This window comes from Cyprinodon variegatus, unplaced genomic scaffold (genome assembly GCF_000732505.1).
Source record: "Cyprinodon variegatus isolate N-32 unplaced genomic scaffold, C_variegatus-1.0 Scaffold678, whole genome shotgun sequence".
Taxonomy (NCBI): domain Eukaryota; kingdom Metazoa; phylum Chordata; class Actinopteri; order Cyprinodontiformes; family Cyprinodontidae; genus Cyprinodon; species Cyprinodon variegatus.
The window spans coordinates 244,781-265,672 of NW_015151131.1; the positions used below are offsets into that span (position 1 = coordinate 244,781).

Sequence of the window (20,892 nt, forward strand, 5' to 3'; positions counted from 1 at the left end):
TGAAAATATATGTAAATGTATTTGAGTATATTATTTTTCAAAGTGTCAGAAATGGATAACAAAACTGCTATTTTCAATGACTACTTATTTTTTTCCAGCTTTAACATCGGTATCGATATCGGTTATCGGCTACATGAGTTTTAAAATATCGGATATCGGCCAAAATCCCAATATCGTGCATCCCTAGTTTCAAGCCTAATGTTTTGTTTCTCTTTTGTCTTTCAGATCAGTGAATTTGAGAAAATGGTGGAAGAACACAGGATGAGCAATGAAAACCAGAAAGCTGCCCTGGTCCTCCAGTTCCAGCAGGAGGCCCAGGCTTTGAAGGAGGAGCTGGTCAGCGCTCAGAGCCATGCTCAGCAGCTTCAGAACCAGCTCCAGCAGGCAGAGCTGGAACGGGCTCACCTGGAGCTAAAGCAGGCCAGTGAGAAGGAAGAACTCCAGAACCAGGAAGACGATGAGGCTGGAAATCTCAGACAGCAGCTGCTAGAAGCACATACTCAGATTGCTGATCTGGAGGACCAGTTGAATTCTCTGGAAAGCCAGCAAGCAGAGATGGATGAAAACCTTCTCTCCAGGATGGAAGAGCTGAGGAACCAACATGCTTCAGAGATTCTGAAACTAAAGGAGGAACAAGGTCAGCTGCTAGAAGCACGACTGTCAGAGGAGAGACAGAAGCTGCAGAGAGAAAAGGAGGAGTTGGAGCAAAGGTTATTAGATGACTGGGAAAGAGAGAAGAATGCCCTGGAAGAAAGCCACCAGAACAAACTTAAAGTCCATTTAGAGGAGGCCAAGCTGGTGTTTGAGAAGGAGCGTGATGAAAGGGTGAACACATTAACAGAAGAGTGGCAGAAGGAAAGCGCACGGCGAGATGAGCAGCACAAGACAACTCTGCAGGTTCTGCTTGAGGAAGAGACGCTGAGACTAGTCAGGGAGCAAGAGGAGAAGGAGAAGAAACTGTGGGAGCAGTGGGAGAGCCAACGAGCTCTGCTTCAGGAGCGTCATGAGAAGGTCCTCCTGGAAAAAGTTCATCAGGAAAGGCTGCAGCTGCAGGAGCAGTTTGAGCAAAGGGAGAGAGAACTAAGAGAAGAGTGGGAGAGGGAGAAACTTCAAACGGAAGAGGACTATGAAAGGTTGATCCAAAACAGGCTGACGGAGGAAAGAGGAAAAATCCAGACTGAGAGAGAAGAGGAAGAGAGGAGGATGAAGGAGCTGATAGCAGAGGAGAGGGCTCGTCTAGAGGAGAGCCACGCAGCGGCCATGAAGGAGCTCATCAACAAGCATGCAGAGGAGAGGAACGCACTCAGCGCCATGTTGGACAATCTGAGAGGGGACATCAGTAAGGAAAGGTGAGAGTTCACGGTCCAAGTCGGGCGTCATTTGTTCATTAAGTCAACTTTATTATTTAGGATTGATTGTGGCTTGAAAAATGTTTTATTCTTTGTCACATTAAAACTGGGATTTGAATTGATTTAAGCAGTTTCCTCAGATAAACCAACAAAGTAATGAATCAGTCAGTTGTTTTATATACTCTATTTCCTTTATAAAAATAAATGTTTCATATTTATCTAATAGATCCCCTTGACTTTATTAAATAAACAGCATTCTGAGCTGTTTCTATACCATTATTTCTTTGCAGAATAGCTTATTCGAGACGGAGAAGTTCTCGGAAAGTCAACTTTAGATTTCACTACCGATCTTTAATTGCATTACTTCATTTCAGCCAATACATTATATCACTATTGATATAAACAAAATAAAAGCATTAGAAATTCCTCAACTGAATCCCGTACAAACTTATTTAGTTATTTTGCTACATAAGAACACCTAAAAGTACATAAGACCTGGATCGTCAGTCTGAGACAAAGACCAAAATGTATAACGAAATATCAGAAATGTGTTTGATCATAGTACTTTAATAGAATGATGTTGCTATATAATAATAATAAGGTATAGTCCATAGGCTTGTCCCGATCCGATACGTGGATCGGATGCGTATCGGCAAAGCATGTAAAATGCCGATCCAGACTGCCGATCCAGTGTTTTTTTTAAAAAATCCGGTCCGTATTTTCCAGTTTCGCCGATTGAAACGATCCATTCCACTATTTTGCGCCAGTGTTTCCCTGTTTTGCATTTTTATTAAAACTTACAGTAATACTTGCACCTTTAGCTGTTTACGGTTTTACTGTTCACTGTGCAATTTCAGATTGCTATTCATTATTTTGTCCAGTTTGTGTTTATCTCTTAATAAACAGGTAAGTTTTAGCTGGCTAGATGTTATCAAGAGTACTAAAACCCTTTTCAACATGAGTCTTACAACTAAGGCTAAATACTTTAACTTAAACTTAAATACATGCTCGGATAGGCTGGTATCGGCCAGTATCGGTATCGGATCGGAAGTCCAAAAACAATATCGGTATCGGATCGGAAGTGCAAAAACCTGGATCGGGACATCTCTAATAGTCCACAACTATTTGATCTAAACACTTCTGTTTCAGTTCTGGTTCTGTGTTTAGGGTCGTCCTTCTGTAAAGTGACTTTTAGCTTCAGATTGATCTTTAACAGCATCTCTTTGTTCAGGACGGGCCTGAATTTAACTCCACCCATCTTCTCATCAACTCTGACCATTGCTGGCCGTTATCACCCAATATCGCCGTAAGGTTTTAAGTGCATAAGATCATACCGATAAAAGTAACAGTAAAAAAACAAACAAAAAAAGAATTTTTTTTCTTGGAAGTCTTTCCCAGGTACCTCTATGGCTGCTTACCACAGCAGTCATAACCGCCACAAGTAATACAATTGGACGCAAGTCTGTTAATATCGCTAAATATATCATAGTAACTGCATTTTATCGTATTCTTCAAATGTATCAAAGCCCCGATGGGATAAATGAAAGATAAAGTTCAAAAATGGTGGAAATAAAAATATGGAGGATTCTCCCAGTTTATGGAGTTTTTGTTCATCATTTCTTCTAATTCATCGCTTGGACAATAAATCAAAATTCTTATCGTGACTAGAAACTTATCATGATAATAATACAATAAAGGCCTGATCCTAACTCTGACCAGCTTCTCTTTTCCCACACCATGATGCTGCCACCGCCATGTTTTATTCTGATTGGGTGTGTTCATGGTCGTATCAGTTTGTTTTACCATAATAAATAGACATGAAGTTGATAGACTGACAAGCGCTCCTTAAGTCTTTTTGTTTATTTATCTTTATTTTTTTACTAAATTTTAGGAGTTTAGGAAACGGATAACTTCTAAAGTCTGTTGTGGATTTAATTGAGGGATGATTCCAACAAAAAGTTGCTTGATAGAAAAGCAGGAAATATCTTTAAGATTTGATGTACACTACCGTTCAAAGGTTTGGGGTCAGCCAAACAATTTTGTGTTTTCCTGAAAAGTCACACTTATTCACCACCACGCATTATGAAATGAATTGAAAATAGAGTCAAGACATTAAAAACGTTAGTAATAATGATTTGTATTTGAAATAAGATTTTTTTTACATCAAACTTTGCTTTCGTCAAAGAATCCTCCATTTGCAGCAATTCCAGCATTGCAGACCTTTGGCATTCTAGCTGTTAATTTGTTGAGGTAATCTGGAGAAATTCCCCCCCACGCTTCCAGAAGCAGCTCCCACAAGTTGGATTGGTTGGATGGGCACTTCTTGCGTCCCATACGGTCAAGCTGCTCCCACAACAGCTCAATGGGTTCAGATCTGGTGACTGCGCTGGCCACTCCATTACCCATAGAATACCAGCTGCCTGCTTCTGCTCTAAATAGTTCTGCACAATTTGGAGGTGTGTTTAGGGTCATTGTCCTGTTGTAGGATGAAATTGGCTCCAATCAAGCGCTGTCCACTGGGTATGGCATGGCGTTGCAAAATGGAGTGATAGCCTTCCTTATTCAGAATCCCTTTTACCCTGTACAAATCTCCCACCTTACCAGCACCAAAGCAACCCCAGACCATCACATTACCTCCACCGTGCTTAACAGATGGCGTCAGGCATTCTTCCAGCATCTTTTCATTTGTTCTGCGTCTCACAAACGTTCTTCTTTGTGATCCAAACACCTCAAACTTGGATTCATCCGTCCACAACACTTTTTTCCCAGTCTTCCTCTGTCCAATGTCTGTGTTCTTTTGCCCATCTTAATCTTTTTCTTTTATTGGCCAGTCTCAGATATGGCTTTTTCTTTGCCACTCTGCCCTGAAGCCCAGAATCCTGCAGCCGCCTCTTCACTGTAGATGTTGACACTGGTGTTTTGCGGGTACTATTTAATGAAGATGCTAGTTGGGGACCTGTGAGGCGTCTGTTTCTCAAACTAGAGACTCTAATGTACTTATCTTCTTGCTCAGTTGTGCAACGCGGCCTCCCACTTCTTTTTCTACTCTGGTTAGAGCCTGTTTGTGCTGTCCTCTGAAGGGAGTACCGTTGTAGGAAATCTTCAATTTCTTAGCAATTTCTCACATGGAATAGCCTTAATTTCTAAGAACAAGAATAGACTGTTGAGTTTCAGATGAAAGTTCTCTTTTTCTGGCCATTTTGAGCGTTTAATTGACCCCACAAATGTGATGCTCCAGAAACTCAATCTGCTCAAAGGAAGGTCAGTTTTGTAGCTTCTGTAATGAGCTAAACTGTTTTCAGATGTGTGAACATGATTGCACAAATGTTTTCTAATCATCAATTAGCCTTCTGAGCCAATGAGCAAACACATTGTACCATTAGAACACTGGAGTGATAGTTGCTGGAAATGGGCCTCTATACATCTATGTAGATATTGCACCAAAAACCAGACATTTGCAGCTAGAATAGTCATTTACCACATTAGCAATGTATAGAGTGTATTTCTTTAAAGTTAAGACTAGTTTAAAGTTATCTTCATTGAAAAGTACAGTGCTTTGCCTTTAAAAATAAGGACATTTCAATGTGACCCTAAACTTTTGAACGGTAGTGTACATTCAAGTTTGCAGTATTAATGTGGCAAAATATGAAAATAAGAACAGCAGGAGTATTTGAATGTCTTTTAAAAAACATTTCTGTCTAGAAATAGACATAACAAAGGTTTTATGTTGCTTCTGTAACAAACGTTGATTGACTATATACAGGGAGGCAGTTGAGATCAGCTTCACCCAGAGAATCAGAGACATAGAAGATCGTTTCTCATGTGATCAGGAATCTACAGAAGAGCGTTTTCAAGCTCAGATCTACAAACTTGAAGAGCGTTACCAAAGTGAGCTGAAGACCCTTTCCAAAAGCCATGCTGATCAACAGCTACTCTGGGAAAAGGAGATGCAAAAAGTTCTGGATGCTACAGAAGACCAAAGAAAAGCAGTAGAGGAAGCTGTAGAGCAGGAAAGAGATAGATGTGATCAGGAGTGGGAGAATGAGCGACAGGAGCTTGAAAATATTCACAGTGAAGAAATGAATATGCTAAAGATTGAGAACAGGCAGCTCCTAAATGAACTAGAGGAAGGTACAAGCAGGGCTCAGAGTAAGGAAATAGAGCTCAGCATGCAGCTGAACGAGCTCCACAGCCGCCTGCAGGAGAAACATCAGCTCCTCTCACAGGCGGAGGACAGATTAGTTCAGACGGAGCTGCTGCTGAATCAAACGGTGGAAGATTTTAAGCAGGAGAGGGCAGAACTCCTCGGAAACATTTCTGAACTGCAGGCAAAATGCACCGAGTTTATTTCCCTTTCAGAGAGGCAGGTAGCAGAGAGGATTCATCTGCTGACAGAGCGAGACGATTTACAGGTTAAAGTTGAAGAGTTGGAGACGCTTCTCAAACAAGCAGCGTTGGACTTTGAGCTTGAGAGGAAGGAAATACTGGAGAATCTGGTGGTTCTCGAGGAAAAATTGAGAGAGACACAGGAAGTTGATGTGGAGGCACTCAGAGCAGAAAGAGATGTTCTTAAAATCAAGATAAAGGAGCTGCAGGTGGAGCAGGAAGAGCTTTTATCTGCTTTAAATGGAAAAAACTGGAAAGAGTCAAACCATATCAGTGCATATATAGAGGAGAAAGATGGTGAATCCTGCCATGCTCTGTCTGATCCGGATGAAGATGTTTTAGAAAGTACAGATGAGGACGATGTTGACTCTGACTCTGCTACCATTGAGATGGATGAACAAGAAGTGTCAGAAAATCAGGACATACAGCTTGAAAGCTCTGGTGTTTTCAGTGATGGGTGTGAAGATGATGCTGCTGCTGTTCCTCCTGATCAGAACCCTGGACAGCGAAGCCCTGAGCGAAGTGATCCGGACTCACGATCACCTGACGCCGGGTATTTATATGTCGAAAACAACAAAGTCGTCGTTTCCCGTGAGGTTCGGGGTGAGGACGTCTTCCTGCTTCAGGCGTTTACTGACGGTAAAAATAAAGTAGCTGCTGAGTCCTGCAACCAGGAGACCAAACCACAAGAGGACTGCGGAAGCTGTTTGCATGCAGATCAACAGCATCATGAGACTGTGGTTGGGGTTTTAACGCTGCAGGAGACAGCAGGTGACCCTGAGCTCTCGCTGGAGGATGCTCAGTTTAATTGTTTACTAAATGGGTTTAGCAACCAACAGGAAAGTGACCTACTTCTCGATTGTGAGCACAAACACCAGGAGAAATCTGCACAGAATAGTTTTGAAACTGTTGATGAAGAGAATCAAGAGTTTGCTACTCTGAAATTACAGGCGTTATATAACACTGCCACAGAGGAGAATGTCCTGCTTCACGAGAAGATCTCCTTGCTTAAGCAGAAAACTGAAATTCTAGAAAGTTTGTTGGAACACCACAGAGAAAAGTTCAACGCTGCTCGTCAGGCTTTGGACGAAAACTACAAGCTCAAAGTCCAAACGCTGCTGTTAGTGGAGCAGGTAAAAGAGCTGCAGGCGAAGAGCCTAAAAATGGTGGATCTGCAGATCAGGTATGAAGACTGCATGTGTGAAAACGCCAAACTGAGGGACCAAAACGATGCGCTGGAAAATAGGGTTTGGAGCCTCGAGGGTAGGCTTGACATTTTCCACGACTTTAGAGATCGGCACGCTTCACTGGTGGACGAGATCAGCCGGATGAGAGCAGAAAACTCTGAGCTCTTTCACCTGCTGAATGAAGTGGAGAAGCAGGACGAGCTTTCAGACTCGACCTCTGACGGTGAACGAACAGAAAGACCCATGGAGGAGACTTCTCTGCACTGCGATCGGCTGGCGGAGGAATCCGTGGAAGTTGGTGTCCAGGAATGTTGCAGGGAATTTGAAGAGGAGAATGGCAAACTTCGCAGAGCCATCACAGAGCTCCGAGACAAGTCGCAGATAATTAACCAAACCACTCAGGCTCATAGGTAAAGTGAAAAGCTAGGATCCCGAGTGGCGTCTGCTAACCCCGTCCCATTAGTGGGCAGATGTTAGACACACTTTTCCTTTTGTTCCCAGTCACGACCTAGAGAGCTTGTTGCCGTCTGTGATTTTCCTCCATGTAAAGAGCCTAAGATCACCTGAGCTTAGCTGCTTTCATCCCTCAAAAGCACCATGCTGAGTATTAGAGTTGGTTTCATTAATGTATCGTAGAAAGACTTTTTAATTTACTCCCATCTCTTTTTAGATCCGAAGCTGCTCGACTTGCCAAGGAAAACATCTCACTGCAAAAAAACATCTCTGCTCTAAAGGAAGGGGACCTAAAGGAGGCCAAGGACGAGTTGATGTGAGAAACACAAACGCTTCATAATCAAAGAAAGCAAAGGCTTAAAAAGAATCATAGAAACAAATTCCTCATATAATTTGTGAGTCTTATTTGCCAATAATTTAAAAAGTTGTTTTGGTAAATCTGGTAGCAGGAACCTGTAAAGATCAACATAACATACTTTTACTGATAACCAGAAAATATGGCATGGAAGGCAGACTATTGAGATCTCTAAGTCACTAAGAAGAACTGGAATATATGTCGAGGCAATCCTTTGGAAAGTGTTCAATTATACAATATCTGATTAATAAAAGATCATTGATTCAGATCTACATTTGCTCATTGTGCTGCAGGGAGCTAAATTCCAGCACAATAATGTGCAAAGCTGCCCTGCCTCTAGTCTCTTACCCCTAGTGGTCCAAGGGTGTATTGCAAGGGCTACATGAAAATATTTTATTTCTTGGGTAATAAAACAAAATAGGGCTGGGATCTGTTTTACTTTCTGAGGACCCAACTTAAAAACTAAACAAGCTTTTATCAACCAAAAATGTAGTTTTTCTTATGTTTAAATTCATCCTCAGCTTTGATACATCCAAACCAAGCAGATGAACAGACTGGATGATATCAGCTGTTTTTCACACTGAGCTAACAGAGCTCAGCAAAGCAGCTCAGGTGTCTTCATAAAAACAAAAGTAAAATTCATTAAATCATCAGTCTGACTATAATTTCTCTTCTGTATAGTTTTCCAAATTCATCAAGTTTAAATGTGATTATAAGGGAGTTACTCAGACGAGCTCCCGTTTTATAACTACAGGCTTATAATAGGATTTTATTTTGTATTTATTCAGATTCCTTGCTAACTTCCAGGCAACATATTTATGTTTTTTTTTAGATGGAAAACATAAAATGCCCAAGAATTATAGGCTCAAATGAAAAGATTTAGAAAAATAGTTTTAATTTCATAATCAGTCAGACGTTGTGATGATTGTCCAAAACAGAAACATCTAATAACTAAGAGGGCTACTCATGGTCAGAGAAAATGATGCCTAATGATCAAATCACTGTGCTGTCTCCGCTGACTTTAACATGCATTTAAAAGGCTTCTGTTCATTCGTAATAATGAAAATGTAGTTTTAGTTGCTCTGTTTAGGTCACATTTAGGAAGTTGGATCCACTGGATGTGAAGCAATGAATAAGTGATTTGCAAAAGAATGAAATTAAACCTAGTTAAAAGGGGGGGGGAGTATAAGGTAGATAATAGGTTTTCATGTCCCATGAAAAACTTGGTCAGTAATCATGAAAGAAAGATATGCAACCAGAAAAGGAAGTTGATTTTAATTCATATTCATTAATTAATTCGAAATGCAAGAAATTATTTTTTTTTTATTTTATTTAATTTTAGCAATAAGAACCAGCCACTTATGTGATGGGAAACAACTTGTTTTTTTTTTTACATCTGACCAAAATGATTTATAAAATAAATAAAAGAAATCTTAATACAGAGCCCTGAGGGATCCCTCTTGAGATGCTGAGCTTGGTTGTTTTAGAAATCAAGTCTAACATTACCTGCAGGTCATCACCTTGTTTTTGATTTTTTAGCCTAAAGTTTAATTTCTCTCATTGCAGAAAAACTTTGGAGCATTTGGAAAAAGAGAAGTCTGCAGCTCAACAAGCAGCTGACATTTTCAACAAACAGGCAATTAAATCCCCTGCAAAATCAAGTCAACAGCTCTGGCAATTTTCTAGTTTTCTAGTATTAAAGGTTTATTTTATCTCCAGATTTCAGAGTTGCAGTTACAGAGCCAACAACTGGAAGATGACAAAGGGACTCTAACAGAGAAAAATGCTCAAAGTGTTGCTGACATCGAGGGTCTACGAGAGCAACTGGCAGAGCTGATCAAGGAAAATAAAAAGAGGGAGGCGTTCTACTCTGAAGAGAAAAACAAGGTAAGAGTTGATCAACAGCAGAGCAGTCCTGCTGTCAGTAGCTGGTAGTTGATTGGTGGTTGTTTTGTGTTAGATGGCAGCCTGTGTCTCTGCTATGGAGGCAGATTTAAGGAAAGCTGTGGAGGACTGTGCCCAGCTGACGAAGAGAAATGGCCAGCTCTCACAACAGCTCTCTGACCTCAAGGAGGAGGTGAGCAGCATCATCTGGAGTCCAGCAATCAGCTCTAGAAGAATTCAGGCAGAACATACATGCTTTAAACTGCAAACTGTGTCACTGAGATTTCATGCAATCTGCTTCATATGATCAAAGGAAAATCATGAATAATTTCCAATTTTTTTGATCTATGAAAATCTGAGAATGGTTTCCATTTTCACCGCTTCTTACTTTGCTATTCCTAAAATAGAATCCTGTTGAACCCATTTACTTTTAGAAATGGTCTAAATTGTAGATCTATGGATAAAAGCTGGAACCACCTATTTGTTTTTCTTTTTTTCTTCATATTTTCATAAATCCTTTTGGTCTTTAAAGAGCTTGTTGGAGGATATCTGTAAATGAAAAGCGTTAAAGACCATGGGACACATCAGAGGTAAATTAGTGGAGAGGCTTAACGAAGGGGTTCCGTTAATAAACAAGGTTTAAAACGCCTTGCTGAGCTTTAATGCAAACCTACCAAGACACGGCAGCCCTCCTAATCAATGAAACACCCAAGCTACTTTGGAGGAGCTTCAAAGAACCACAACCACTGGTTCCAACAAGCCTCAGAAGGAAGCTGCTCTGATTAGCTGAGACTGTTTTAGGCCTATATCTAAAACCTTTTTTGTTTTGTTCCAGCAAATTAATTTTATGCAGCAACGTCACAAAATTGTTAGTCGCAGCATTATGCTCTTCTTCAGGAGTTAGAAATTGATCCTTCAAAGTTCAGAACAAATTCATTAAGAACTAACCATTAATTGTCCCTCAGATGTTCTCCATTCAACCTGCCTGAGCTTGAGCTATTTTTTCTAAGAATAAACAAAGATGTCACCTGTAAACAAATAAAGCTGTTTGACACAAAAGACCTGCAGTTTTCTTATCTGCAGAATTAGGGTAAGAACTTGAATTAATCATTTACGGAGGTAGAGGAAATACAAATGCACAACGCACTTTTCAGGTATTTATTACCAAGTATTTATTATTTTTTATAAAATATCCTGAGCTGTATTAGAACATATTGAGACATGAACACTTTCTGTAAGTGTTTTTATGTGTGAAAGAATCGAATGAACTTCAAGGTAAAGATGTCATGGCAGCGTTGCTAAGGAAACCGCTTCACTTCTTTCATCACAGGCGGTCTGTGTTGAATCTGTGGAGAATCAGCTCGGCCACCTGGAGGAGGAGTGGAGGATTGCGGATAAGGAGAGCGCAGGTCTGCGCAACCAGCTAGCTAAAACTCAAGAGCAGGTAGGAGTTTGAAGGAAGTAGAACATCCAGAATTATTACCTGATGAAAAACTAAGTTTGGACAGATCACCTAGTGTTTTTTTCTAAATTGCAACAAAGTTTTGTCTAGTTTTGGAAAGTTTAAATCCTTAACAACGTGTTTTACATCTAATCTAATTTTCTTCCCCCCCCCACTCCAGTTGAAATCTGCAGATGAAAGCGTCAAAGTCGTAAACCGACAGAACAGTCGCCTGAAGTTTGACGTCCAGGTTTTGCAGCAGGAGAGGGATTCCCTGAAGCATGAGGTTACTGTGCTACGAAAACAACTGCAGAATGCAAGCGATAAAGTGAGATTTGTTTTTCTCTTCTAGAATCTCTAACAAAAGCAGAGGCTTGATGCCGGATAAAGGCGTGACCTTTTTGTTTTAATCTCAGAACCATATTTTAGAGATGGCCTTGCACTCCAGCGGCCTGCAGAGTCAGAGCAAGAAGCTGTACAGAGAAGGGCTCTCCAGACTGATGGAGCAGGAGCAGCAGCTGCTGAGGCAAGAAAACGAGAGGCTGAAAGCTGAGTTACACAACATCAACGCTGAACTCGTCCAGTCCAGAGAAAAGGTAGCTCAAACCGAGCAACCACAGAAATATGATTGGAAATCTCTGCATCAACGTATCTTTATTTTACAGAAAAAAATGTTAATGTCTGGTTTTTGGCCTTTAGATCCGTCAACATGATGCTACAATCCTCTCCCTGAACAAACAGAAACAACAAAGTCATTCCTCCCTTCTGAGGGCCTTGGAACAGGAGAACGCCTCCTTGAAACAGGAGCTCAGTGCTAAAAGCGAGCTAACAAAGGTGAAAATCTTCCCCCTTTTTTATATTTTAGTTTTTATTAGAGATTGCTTATAAAGCAGCAGTTTCCTTATTCTGTTAAACTCTTTTCAGGGCTGTGATGCTGAGCAAAGCAACACTGAACTGGAAAGCCTTCAACAAGAAAACGAGGCGCTCAAGGCGCAGATGTCTCGACTGTCAACGCAGCTGATGGAGGTACACTTTACCTCTGTCTATAAAATCAATCCCTGCTAGTAATATATTTTCCATCTTTAACGGTTGATTTATTCTTTTGTGGTTTTAGTCGTTTCAGGTGCAGTTCGGTGGAGCTCTTCCTGCATCACCTCAGAGGGGGCCAAGGGGACAGCAGCGTGGCGAGGATCCAGACAACATGCAGGTACGGCACAATTAAAACCCCTTATGAACTAACAGATGTGTCCAAAAGCTCTGGATTTACTCTGCAATAATAAAGAAAACAAAAACAGACAAGAGTTATTACATTTTCAGGATGCCACGGCACAGCATCGTTACACGTTGTATAATGCATTACTTCCACCTTCTTCCATTTTTCACCGCTCTGTCGTTACTTTGTGTCACACTGGGGTTGTCTGTTAACCGATGTTTCAAAGGGGAACCTGTTCACCGTCTGTTTCATCATCGGTTCTAATGGGGTACTGTGGAGGTTTTATTTCATCCGTTTAGTTCAGCTGCTTAAAAACATTCATATCTGCCTGTTAAACTTATTTATAACATGATTGTTGTAATCGAAGTTCGGGGGGTATTCAAAATTTGTTTTGCAACATGTTTCACCCCCCCCCTCCACCTTAAAAATCTTAACATGAAATGACTTTGCAATTTCCAACCACTGTTGTATCTCATTGGGATTTTGTGATTCCTCCATCCTCCAGTTTCATGTTTTTAGTAGCTTCTAAGGCTACCTTCACACAGCAGCAAATTCAACCCAAATAGGATCTTTTGGCCCAGATTTTACTCTCAAATGACTTCATTTTTTTATTTTTTTTAGTCCAAATGGCTAATTTCCAATCTTTTCATCACTCCAGAAAAAATCAGATTAAAGCTATTTCCATATTTGGAACGTAATCAGGAACATATCCAATAATGTCTGCAGTTTCGTCTGACTTTTACATCATTGCCAGCCTTTTTAAAAAAAAATTTTTTCAACTAAACTTTATTGAACGATTTTAGTAACAGTCACATCCCTCATTACTTCCATAAACCGTGCACTGCTATGTGATGTCTACATTCTTCATCTACATGCAGAAGTTGTGTTTGGTGTCCTGAACCAATCCTAAACCAGCCTGGTAGCTGTTGGATTTAATTAGTAGTATTATAGACATTCATCCATTTTCTTCCGCTTTTCCGGGGCCGGGTTGCCGAGGCAGCAGTCTAAACAGAGATGCTCAGACTTCCTGATCCACCCGCACCTCCGCCAGCTGCTCTGGGGGGACCTAAGGTGACACCAGGCCAACTCAGAGACGTATACCCCATTTAAACTACCCTTATCGTGTGTAATAACCGGACACAACCGGACCGAGCTAACTGCAGACCAGTTCCAGAGGTGGGCTCGGCTCGGTTTTTCCCTGGCTCGGTTCTCTGATAACAAGAGCGCATGAGCAGAACGCGTCATCTCCGTCTGGCTGCACATCCCCATTCACACTCCATTCCAGTAGTTGGCGGTAATGCCCCTCCGGAAGTTGCTTGCCAACCAACACAAAACAGAAGAAGAAGAACAACTATAAACAACAATCGAAATCTTCTCCACGCAACATTTTGATTTGCTTGATTCCCTCTTTCTTCGTCTTCTTCCTCTTGTGTTTTATGGCGGTTGGTAAACAACTTTTGGTGCATTACTGCCACCAACGGCTTGATTTCCTCCTTCAATACTGGCAGTAATACCGCAGATCGTCACTAGGAGGCGAGGAATCAAAGAACCAAGATAGCGTGATGTGTAAACGGTCGTCAGAACCGAGTTCGGCCTGGTTAACTGATCCGAGCTCGGACCGGTCTCTGCATGGATCGGTTTTTCAAGGGTAGTGGAAATGGGGTAATAGTCCCTCCCTTCCAAAGGACCTGCCTGGAACGCCTCCTGCTGGAGGCGACCAGGAGGCATCCAGAAGAGAAGCCTGAGTCACCTTGCTTGCAGTTACTCCTCCTGGGTGTGTCGGCTCCTCACCGTATCCCGAAGGGTGCGCCCAGCCACCCTGCGAAGGAAACTCATTTTAGCAGCTTGTATTCGCGATGTCGTCCTTTCTGTCATTATCAAGATCTCATGAACATAGGTTAGAGTGGGAAAGTAGATTGATTAATAAATCAAGAGTTTTGCCCCCCGACTCTGCTCCTTCTTCACCATGACAGTCCAGCACAGCGACTGCATCACTGCCGACGCTCCACCGATCCGTCTCTCAATCATCCGTCCCTCACTCCTTAAAAAGACCCCGTGATACTTGGACTCTCCACCGACCTGAAGAGGGGGATCCACCTTTCTCTGGTGGAGAACCACCTTGGATTTGAAGGTGCTGATCCATGTCTAGTTATTATAGACGTGCTAACAGCAAAAAAAAAAAAAATGGATTTCAGAATAAAATCAGAATTCCAGACATGCTGTGTGAATGTAGCTCCATCCGTCTTATTAAAAGTAACCGTTTCCTGTCCCAGCTGAAGAAAAGCACCCCCACAGCATGATACTGCCACTACCAGATTTCACTGTGGGGATGTTTGCATGTTTGACCAGCAGTCAAACATTAATAACTCAGATGCAGCTGTAGTTAAGAAAGCATAAACATCATATACTGAACTAAGGATGCTGATGAATGAAGAAGTTACTGCTGTTGTGTTTTTGTGCGCAGAAGCATAATGGCAGTAACTGATAATCAAAAATTAAAATACTGTTTTGCACTAAATGCCTTTGAAATATTAGGGTATAAAAACCCCTCCCAACATCTGAGCTGATTAATTTTATTTTTTTTTTGTTTCTGTTTGAATGCAGAGCTTTTTCTCTTCTTTTTTCCCATTCATTGCTCCTGTCACAGGTCTGTCCCTGCATCTGTCTGTCCTCGTGCCACACGGTGTTTACTTTCTGGGTTTGGTGTTCATCTGTTGCTTTAAACGTGTCACAAAACTCACTGTCCTTATTTAAGTTTCCATCTCAGGGCCTGAGGGGGTTTCAGTAGAGCGATCGTCTGAGTGTGATCCGGGTTCCTGTTTGTTTTTTCTTTTTGGTGACTCCTGTCGCATAATTATCTCTTAATGCTAACACCTTGACATGTATTTCTGTTTTCACACTAGTTAAAAATTTACCTTTTTATATAACTGAATGTACACTTCAGGCAGCTGTTGCAGAAGATGCGCCCTTTGCAGTAGAACCACATTGTGTAAACGCTGCATCTTTGTTCAGATCATATAACTATTATACCATGAAACAAAATAGCAGGCAGTGCCTTACAGAAGTATTTATATTCCTTGAAATGTAGTGAATTTGATTGCAATTTACTTGATTGTTTTTACAGAAGACTTATTTTCTAAGACAAATCTGAAGAGTTTAGAGCATTTCTATGGAGCCCCCCCTGAGTTCATATTCTGTAGAAACTATTTTTGTTGAAGTTATAGCTGCAGTTTATTTTAAGGCATATCCCTATCAGGATCTCTAATGTAGAGACTGAAATATTTCCTCTTTATTTGTGAAATAACATCATAATGATCAGATGAGCATATATTGTTAACAAAAACATCGAGTTTAACTCACTAGACCAGGGGTCGGCAACACTGAAAGAGCCATTTGATCCGGTTTCCATGGATAAGAAAACACTGGGAGCCGCAAATACTTTATGACATCTAAAATGAATTTATTTATGAATGCATTTATTAAATAGAAAGAAAAAATATTTAAAAAAAAACAACTTCCCTTTCATTCTTCGGGGTTCACCCCAGCCGTACAGAACACTCATTAGTGCTTTGACTACCTTTTGAAGGTGGGCTATCATCTTATCTAAAATGAAGATAACACTGTATATATTGCTTTTTCTTACCTTTACACATTATATAAACAACTAAAGTGTGTTGATTATGAAATCCACAAAGTGCTACAGAGAAAATAAAATTTGATCTAATGAACACATTTTGAACATTTTGAATTCTTGAAAAAATAATACAATGTCTGAATGTCTCTTTCAAATATATTAAAAAGCTGAACTTAAATTATCCGTGTAGCAAACAAAAGCAAAAGAATGCCGTGAGCTGTCATCCTTATATTATTGGGCTTTCAGAGCATGTTGCGGAGCCTTGACCTGAATTTCAAAAATAAATTGGGGAAAAAAGAACTGTGTCACTAAACAATGAAAAATAAATATTTGCAGAATATCTGCATAAATATTTATTTAACCCGGTTAATGGGACTTCTGCTCCTGAACCTCTGCACACAGCGTCTGCAAATCGGGGCTGTACAAAGCCACTCTCATCTTTACGCAGGACTGTGAGCTTTCATCTGTCAATTAAATACTTAGTTGTTTTTTTTTTTTAGTAATTTATTTTCCCAAGCCACTCAGAGTACAAGGATGAAAGAGCCGCGGGTTGCCGACCCCTGCGCTAGACCTTAGTTGGATTAGGCACTGATTGGCACAGCTACCCATAAAGTTAGCTTCACTAACCCATGTTTCTAACCAAAATATTACCTTTACTAACCGTAAACAGGGGAGGGGGCGGCAACTGGTGAAGGCCAATGCTAACTGCTAAGAAAATTCATCACCAAATCAATTTCCAGCCCAGAATGCTCAATGTTATTGAAAAATAAAGCTTAGAAAAACCTCCTAAATAATGACTATTTTGGACACAGTGCTGTCACTCACATCGTTATTATTTATGGGGCATTGCAGACCAAAATAATTGTTTTATTTGGTGTCCAAGCTAATCATAACACAGACCAAAATAAATAGATCTCCACCCTTCAGAGGAAGTCCTGCTACTCAGGTGAAGGAAAAGTAACTGCAGGCAAATGACTCTATTTAAAACATGCTGTCAGCGGACAAACGTGGAGCTTTGACTGGTGGATTTGGCTTCAAAGGCTAATTTAGCTGAATTTAATATGCTGGTAGAGATTTACAAAGTTAGTACGAACTGCAATCCACCAAACAAACTTAGTTTATGTGTAAGCTGTTAGCTGCCCACCGCTGTATCTATGTTTAGACTTTGACTAGGCCGTTCCAACAGGTTAATGTTCGGTAGCTTTAGCTGTAAATTCTTCAAGTTGTCAATCTGCTAAAAGGAAAACTTTAGCCGTGTGTCTTTTGCAGCTTTGACAGGTTTTCCTCCTGGTTCGACCAGCGTTAGTGTCTCTGTTAAAGCTCCAGAAGCACAGCAGCCCTTCAGCCAGTCTGAACTAGAACCAAGCAGACTATGGAGGGGATGCCTTTTAAAAAGAAATGCCTTTAGAGCAGCCAGTTGTTGCAGTCCAGCTTTTACAGGACACAATGAAGGCACCATTATAACATCACTCCACTGCAAGTGCTATTTTGACTTTAATTCCTAGAGAAAGCACTGCTGCATTATGGGTAATTTGGCACTGATGGTGATGTATTGTAAGCTCCTTCTTCCTGCACTGTGATTGGTCGAGTACATGATACCACCTTAACCATGTTAGACTCAGGGAATGGGTGACATGCAGTGTTTCGTTTTTTGCTACTCCCCCTCTGACCAGTGGATCTCTTCATTTTTCATTGGATAGCCCAGTAATTCTACTGCGGTTTAGTTACACCCTATTGGACCTTTTTTTTACTATTTAGGGTAACTGATTGAACTGGATTTTATTTAAGTTTGTAAAGAGGGTGTCCAGATTTTTACACCACACTTCTCAGATTTGTATTAGTAAAAAAAAAGGCAGCATTTAATAGAACATAGGATACAAATATTTACTTTTGAAAGGCTAGTTTTATCTGTGAATATCGGTATAGAGTCCCATAAGTGGCTTTACTACAAGCTCCTTTTCTCATAATTTCGTCGTATTTTGCTCACTTCATGCACTTCCAGTTAATTGAACGGGTTTCTAGTTAGTTCTAGTGTGTGTGTGTGTGTGTGTGTGTGTGTGTGTTGAGGATTGAAGGAGAGGGTAGACCTCTGGTGAAGTGTTCCTGCCTTTTCTCTCCAGGGGGCGATGCCGGAGCAACGGGCCGCTCACGCTGACATCTTCAGGCGGATCGGTGGATTATGATGCCCGCTTCTTCTTCTTCCTCTTCTTCCATGCTTTACTTTTCCCTTCTCCTCTACTGCTGTGATATTTGGAGCAAATAAAATCAGAGCGATACACGTGAAACCGTGAGCTTCCCACATCCTTGTGGAAGACTGTGAACAGATGATTCAAAAGGCCCGCAGGTTGTTTCTCTGCAGCTAGGTGGCAGTAAAGTGCAGACAATAATAATCCTGCTATTTTGTTTTTATTTGGTGGAAAGTGGATTACAGTACAGTGGCATTATTACCTGAATTTTTTTTTTATTTTTTTTTTACCAAATGTAATGTTTACACTATAAATATTGACAAACTGATGCGACTTCCTCTAAAGTTTGCAAAGCTTAGCTGAGATCAGGAAATCTTAATGCTGGTTGATTGTTTTGTAAATTTGTATTGACTCACTTTTATATTTTTAATAAATGTGACGTGTTTAAATCCTTAGAGGTCAAACCTTGGGGCTCCTTTCCCACCATTATGGACAGCCAGCCTGTTACTTTATGTTTTATTATTTATTTTTTCATTTTTAAGTTGGTAAATCCTAGTTTAATGTGTTCTGGACCTGTTTCTTTTGCTGCTTCACAACCAAAATGAATGTGTTTATTTTATTTATTTTTTTCTAACACCAACCTGTTTACATTTTCATTTCACAACTTATTATACTAATATTTATTTTTTAATTAGTATCCTGTCCCAATATGTTTTTTTTCTCATATTGTGTTTTGAGATTAGTCACTTTTTTCCCCCCAAATGTTTAAAATGTGTTTTTTGTTTTTGTTTTTTTTTTTGAGTATTTATTTCACACTAACGTTTTATTTATGTATTAAGTTATTTTTTTAGGTTTATTTTTGAATTATTTTAATCATATTTATTTTTATTTATTCATTAAGGGACAATATTTTAAACTGTACCTAAACCTGAATTCTGCAAAAAATCCATCTAAAATAAAGCAACCATCTCCCAATACATCCAAATGTCTGTATGGTGTTTCAGTTTTCTTCAAACCATCTTTCTAAGATCAATTTGAAGTAAAATTCTTATTTATCTCAAAGTGTCTGCATCTGTATTTTCTTTCATTCACACCTCGCTGTCTTTTCACCAGGATGAAAGGGAGAAGAAGATGAAGAACATGGAGGAACGCATGAAAGAAATTGAACTCTCGCTGCATAACGTGAAGCTGCTGCTGAAAGAGAAGGTCTCTCAGCTGAAGGACCAGGTCAGTTACTGTTATTAAAGCAAACTGAGTAGATGTGTCATCAAAAAGCTACATTTACTGCACCTCAGTAACTTATAAACCATTAATGGTTTCATCGGCAACAAGCAGATATTGCAGAGTGTAAATGCACATTAAACACGACTCATTTTATTTCTCTTGAATCTTTCAGCTGCATAGAAATGGCAAAGCAGATGTGCTGATCAAAGACCTGTATGTGGAGAACTCTCAGCTGATCAAGGCTCTGGAAATAACCGAGCAGCGGCAGAAAATTGCAGAAAAGAAGAACTACCTATTGGAGGAAAAGATCTCCAGCCTCAACAAGATAGTCCGAGATCTAAACCCGTCCACGATTGCGTCTCTGCCGTACAACTACAAATGCCCATGAGGTGTCTCGTAAAATACTCAGCATATCGAAGGAGTCGGTGGTGCCAACTTTAACTGTATAGATACTGTGTATATTTAACTGCTGGGACGTTTGTGCAACAGATCCAGCTGCAGACGCAGGATAACTGAAGGGCTCTAATGTATGTAAACTTCACCACTGAATTTGCAGTATTTTATTTATTTTATTTTTATTGTTGGCTAGGCTTTTAATTTCACAAAAATCCATAATTTTTAAAAGATTTTTTTGACTGAGAAGGTAGAAACAAATGAAAGAAAAAAGATCCCATTCTCAGGACGCTCTGGCCAAAGACAAAAGGAATGACATGAAGGTTTATAGAAAGCTTATAATGTCGGTCTGTTATGTTGAGAAAAAACAATGAGTAAAATCAAGGACCAATATTTTAAACTATTAATATTAAAGTTTATGCTTGTATTTAACACTACCTAAAACTATGTTCACTATAAATGTGTCCTGTGGCAATATTTACCATTTTGTTTAATTATAATGAAGAAAATGCAATTATCTTTGGCATCATGTGAAGTTTCTATCATGAATGTTTTAAGCTCGTATCTACGCTAACGTGGAACCAGGGTAATATCTGTGTTACAGGTGTAAATAAAATGTTTAGCATTCAGTCAGTTTGTGGTCATTTTGTTCATTATTCAAAATACTATATTTGTCATTTTTCTTCAGGTTTAGTTTAATGTAATTAATATTTTAAGACAACTTGAATCTAAATTAAATAAATGCTGTTTTTTTTTTGTTTTTTGTTTTGGTCCAGATATAAGAAAGTTACAATGCCCCAAAAAGAAAAACAAGTAGAGTTTTAAGTGTTTCTTCTGCATTATACCTCCACCATAAACTTATATGTATTTTAATTGGATTTTTTGTTTGTTTTGATAGAGCGTCATCGTGCAAAACTGCTGAGAAGAAACTATGGTATCCGAAATTTATTACATAAAATAAAATGAGGTTTAGTTCATCCACCTTTGCTGTGATGCATCAACAACGGCGTTGCATATCCGCAAACCCAAGACAGACTATGCACTACACAAAGGTGTCCTTTATGGAAGAATAAGAACGAGACAAATGGGTCTGTGGAAAAGGGAGCTTGGATCAAATTAGGTTAAAATTTTATTTTGCTTCTATGCAAAACCTTTGGTTTTAAAAAAAAATAACACCTCACATCACC

General features: G+C 39.9%; 1 protein-coding gene across 3 annotated transcripts in view; it reads left to right on the plus strand.

Moving 5' to 3' along the window:
- The window catches only part of nin (ninein), a 36,995-nt gene extending 16,666 nt beyond the window's left edge, over window positions 1–20,329 (plus strand). The window contains exons 16-28 of one of the 3 annotated variants that reach the window (XM_015394227.1): window positions 226–1,349; window positions 7,593–7,691; window positions 9,297–9,366; window positions 9,450–9,617; window positions 9,691–9,807; window positions 10,945–11,058; window positions 11,237–11,383; window positions 11,472–11,651; window positions 11,755–11,889; window positions 11,980–12,081; window positions 12,170–12,262; window positions 19,202–19,315; window positions 19,485–20,329. In XM_015394227.1, the coding sequence (XP_015249713.1) occupies window positions 226–1,349; window positions 7,593–7,691; window positions 9,297–9,366; window positions 9,450–9,617; window positions 9,691–9,807; window positions 10,945–11,058; window positions 11,237–11,383; window positions 11,472–11,651; window positions 11,755–11,889; window positions 11,980–12,081; window positions 12,170–12,262; window positions 19,202–19,315; window positions 19,485–19,700 (2,679 nt within the window). In that variant the 3' untranslated portion in view covers window positions 19,701–20,329. Of the gene's footprint in view, window positions 1–225; window positions 1,350–7,592; window positions 7,692–9,296; window positions 9,367–9,449; window positions 9,618–9,690; window positions 9,808–10,944; window positions 11,059–11,236; window positions 11,384–11,471; window positions 11,652–11,754; window positions 11,890–11,979; window positions 12,082–12,169; window positions 12,263–18,022; window positions 18,605–19,201; window positions 19,316–19,484 lie in introns of those variants that run through there. The other 2 variants (XM_015394228.1, XM_015394229.1) reach the window with 2 other exon arrangements.
- Window positions 20,330–20,892: the final 563 nt, after the last annotated feature.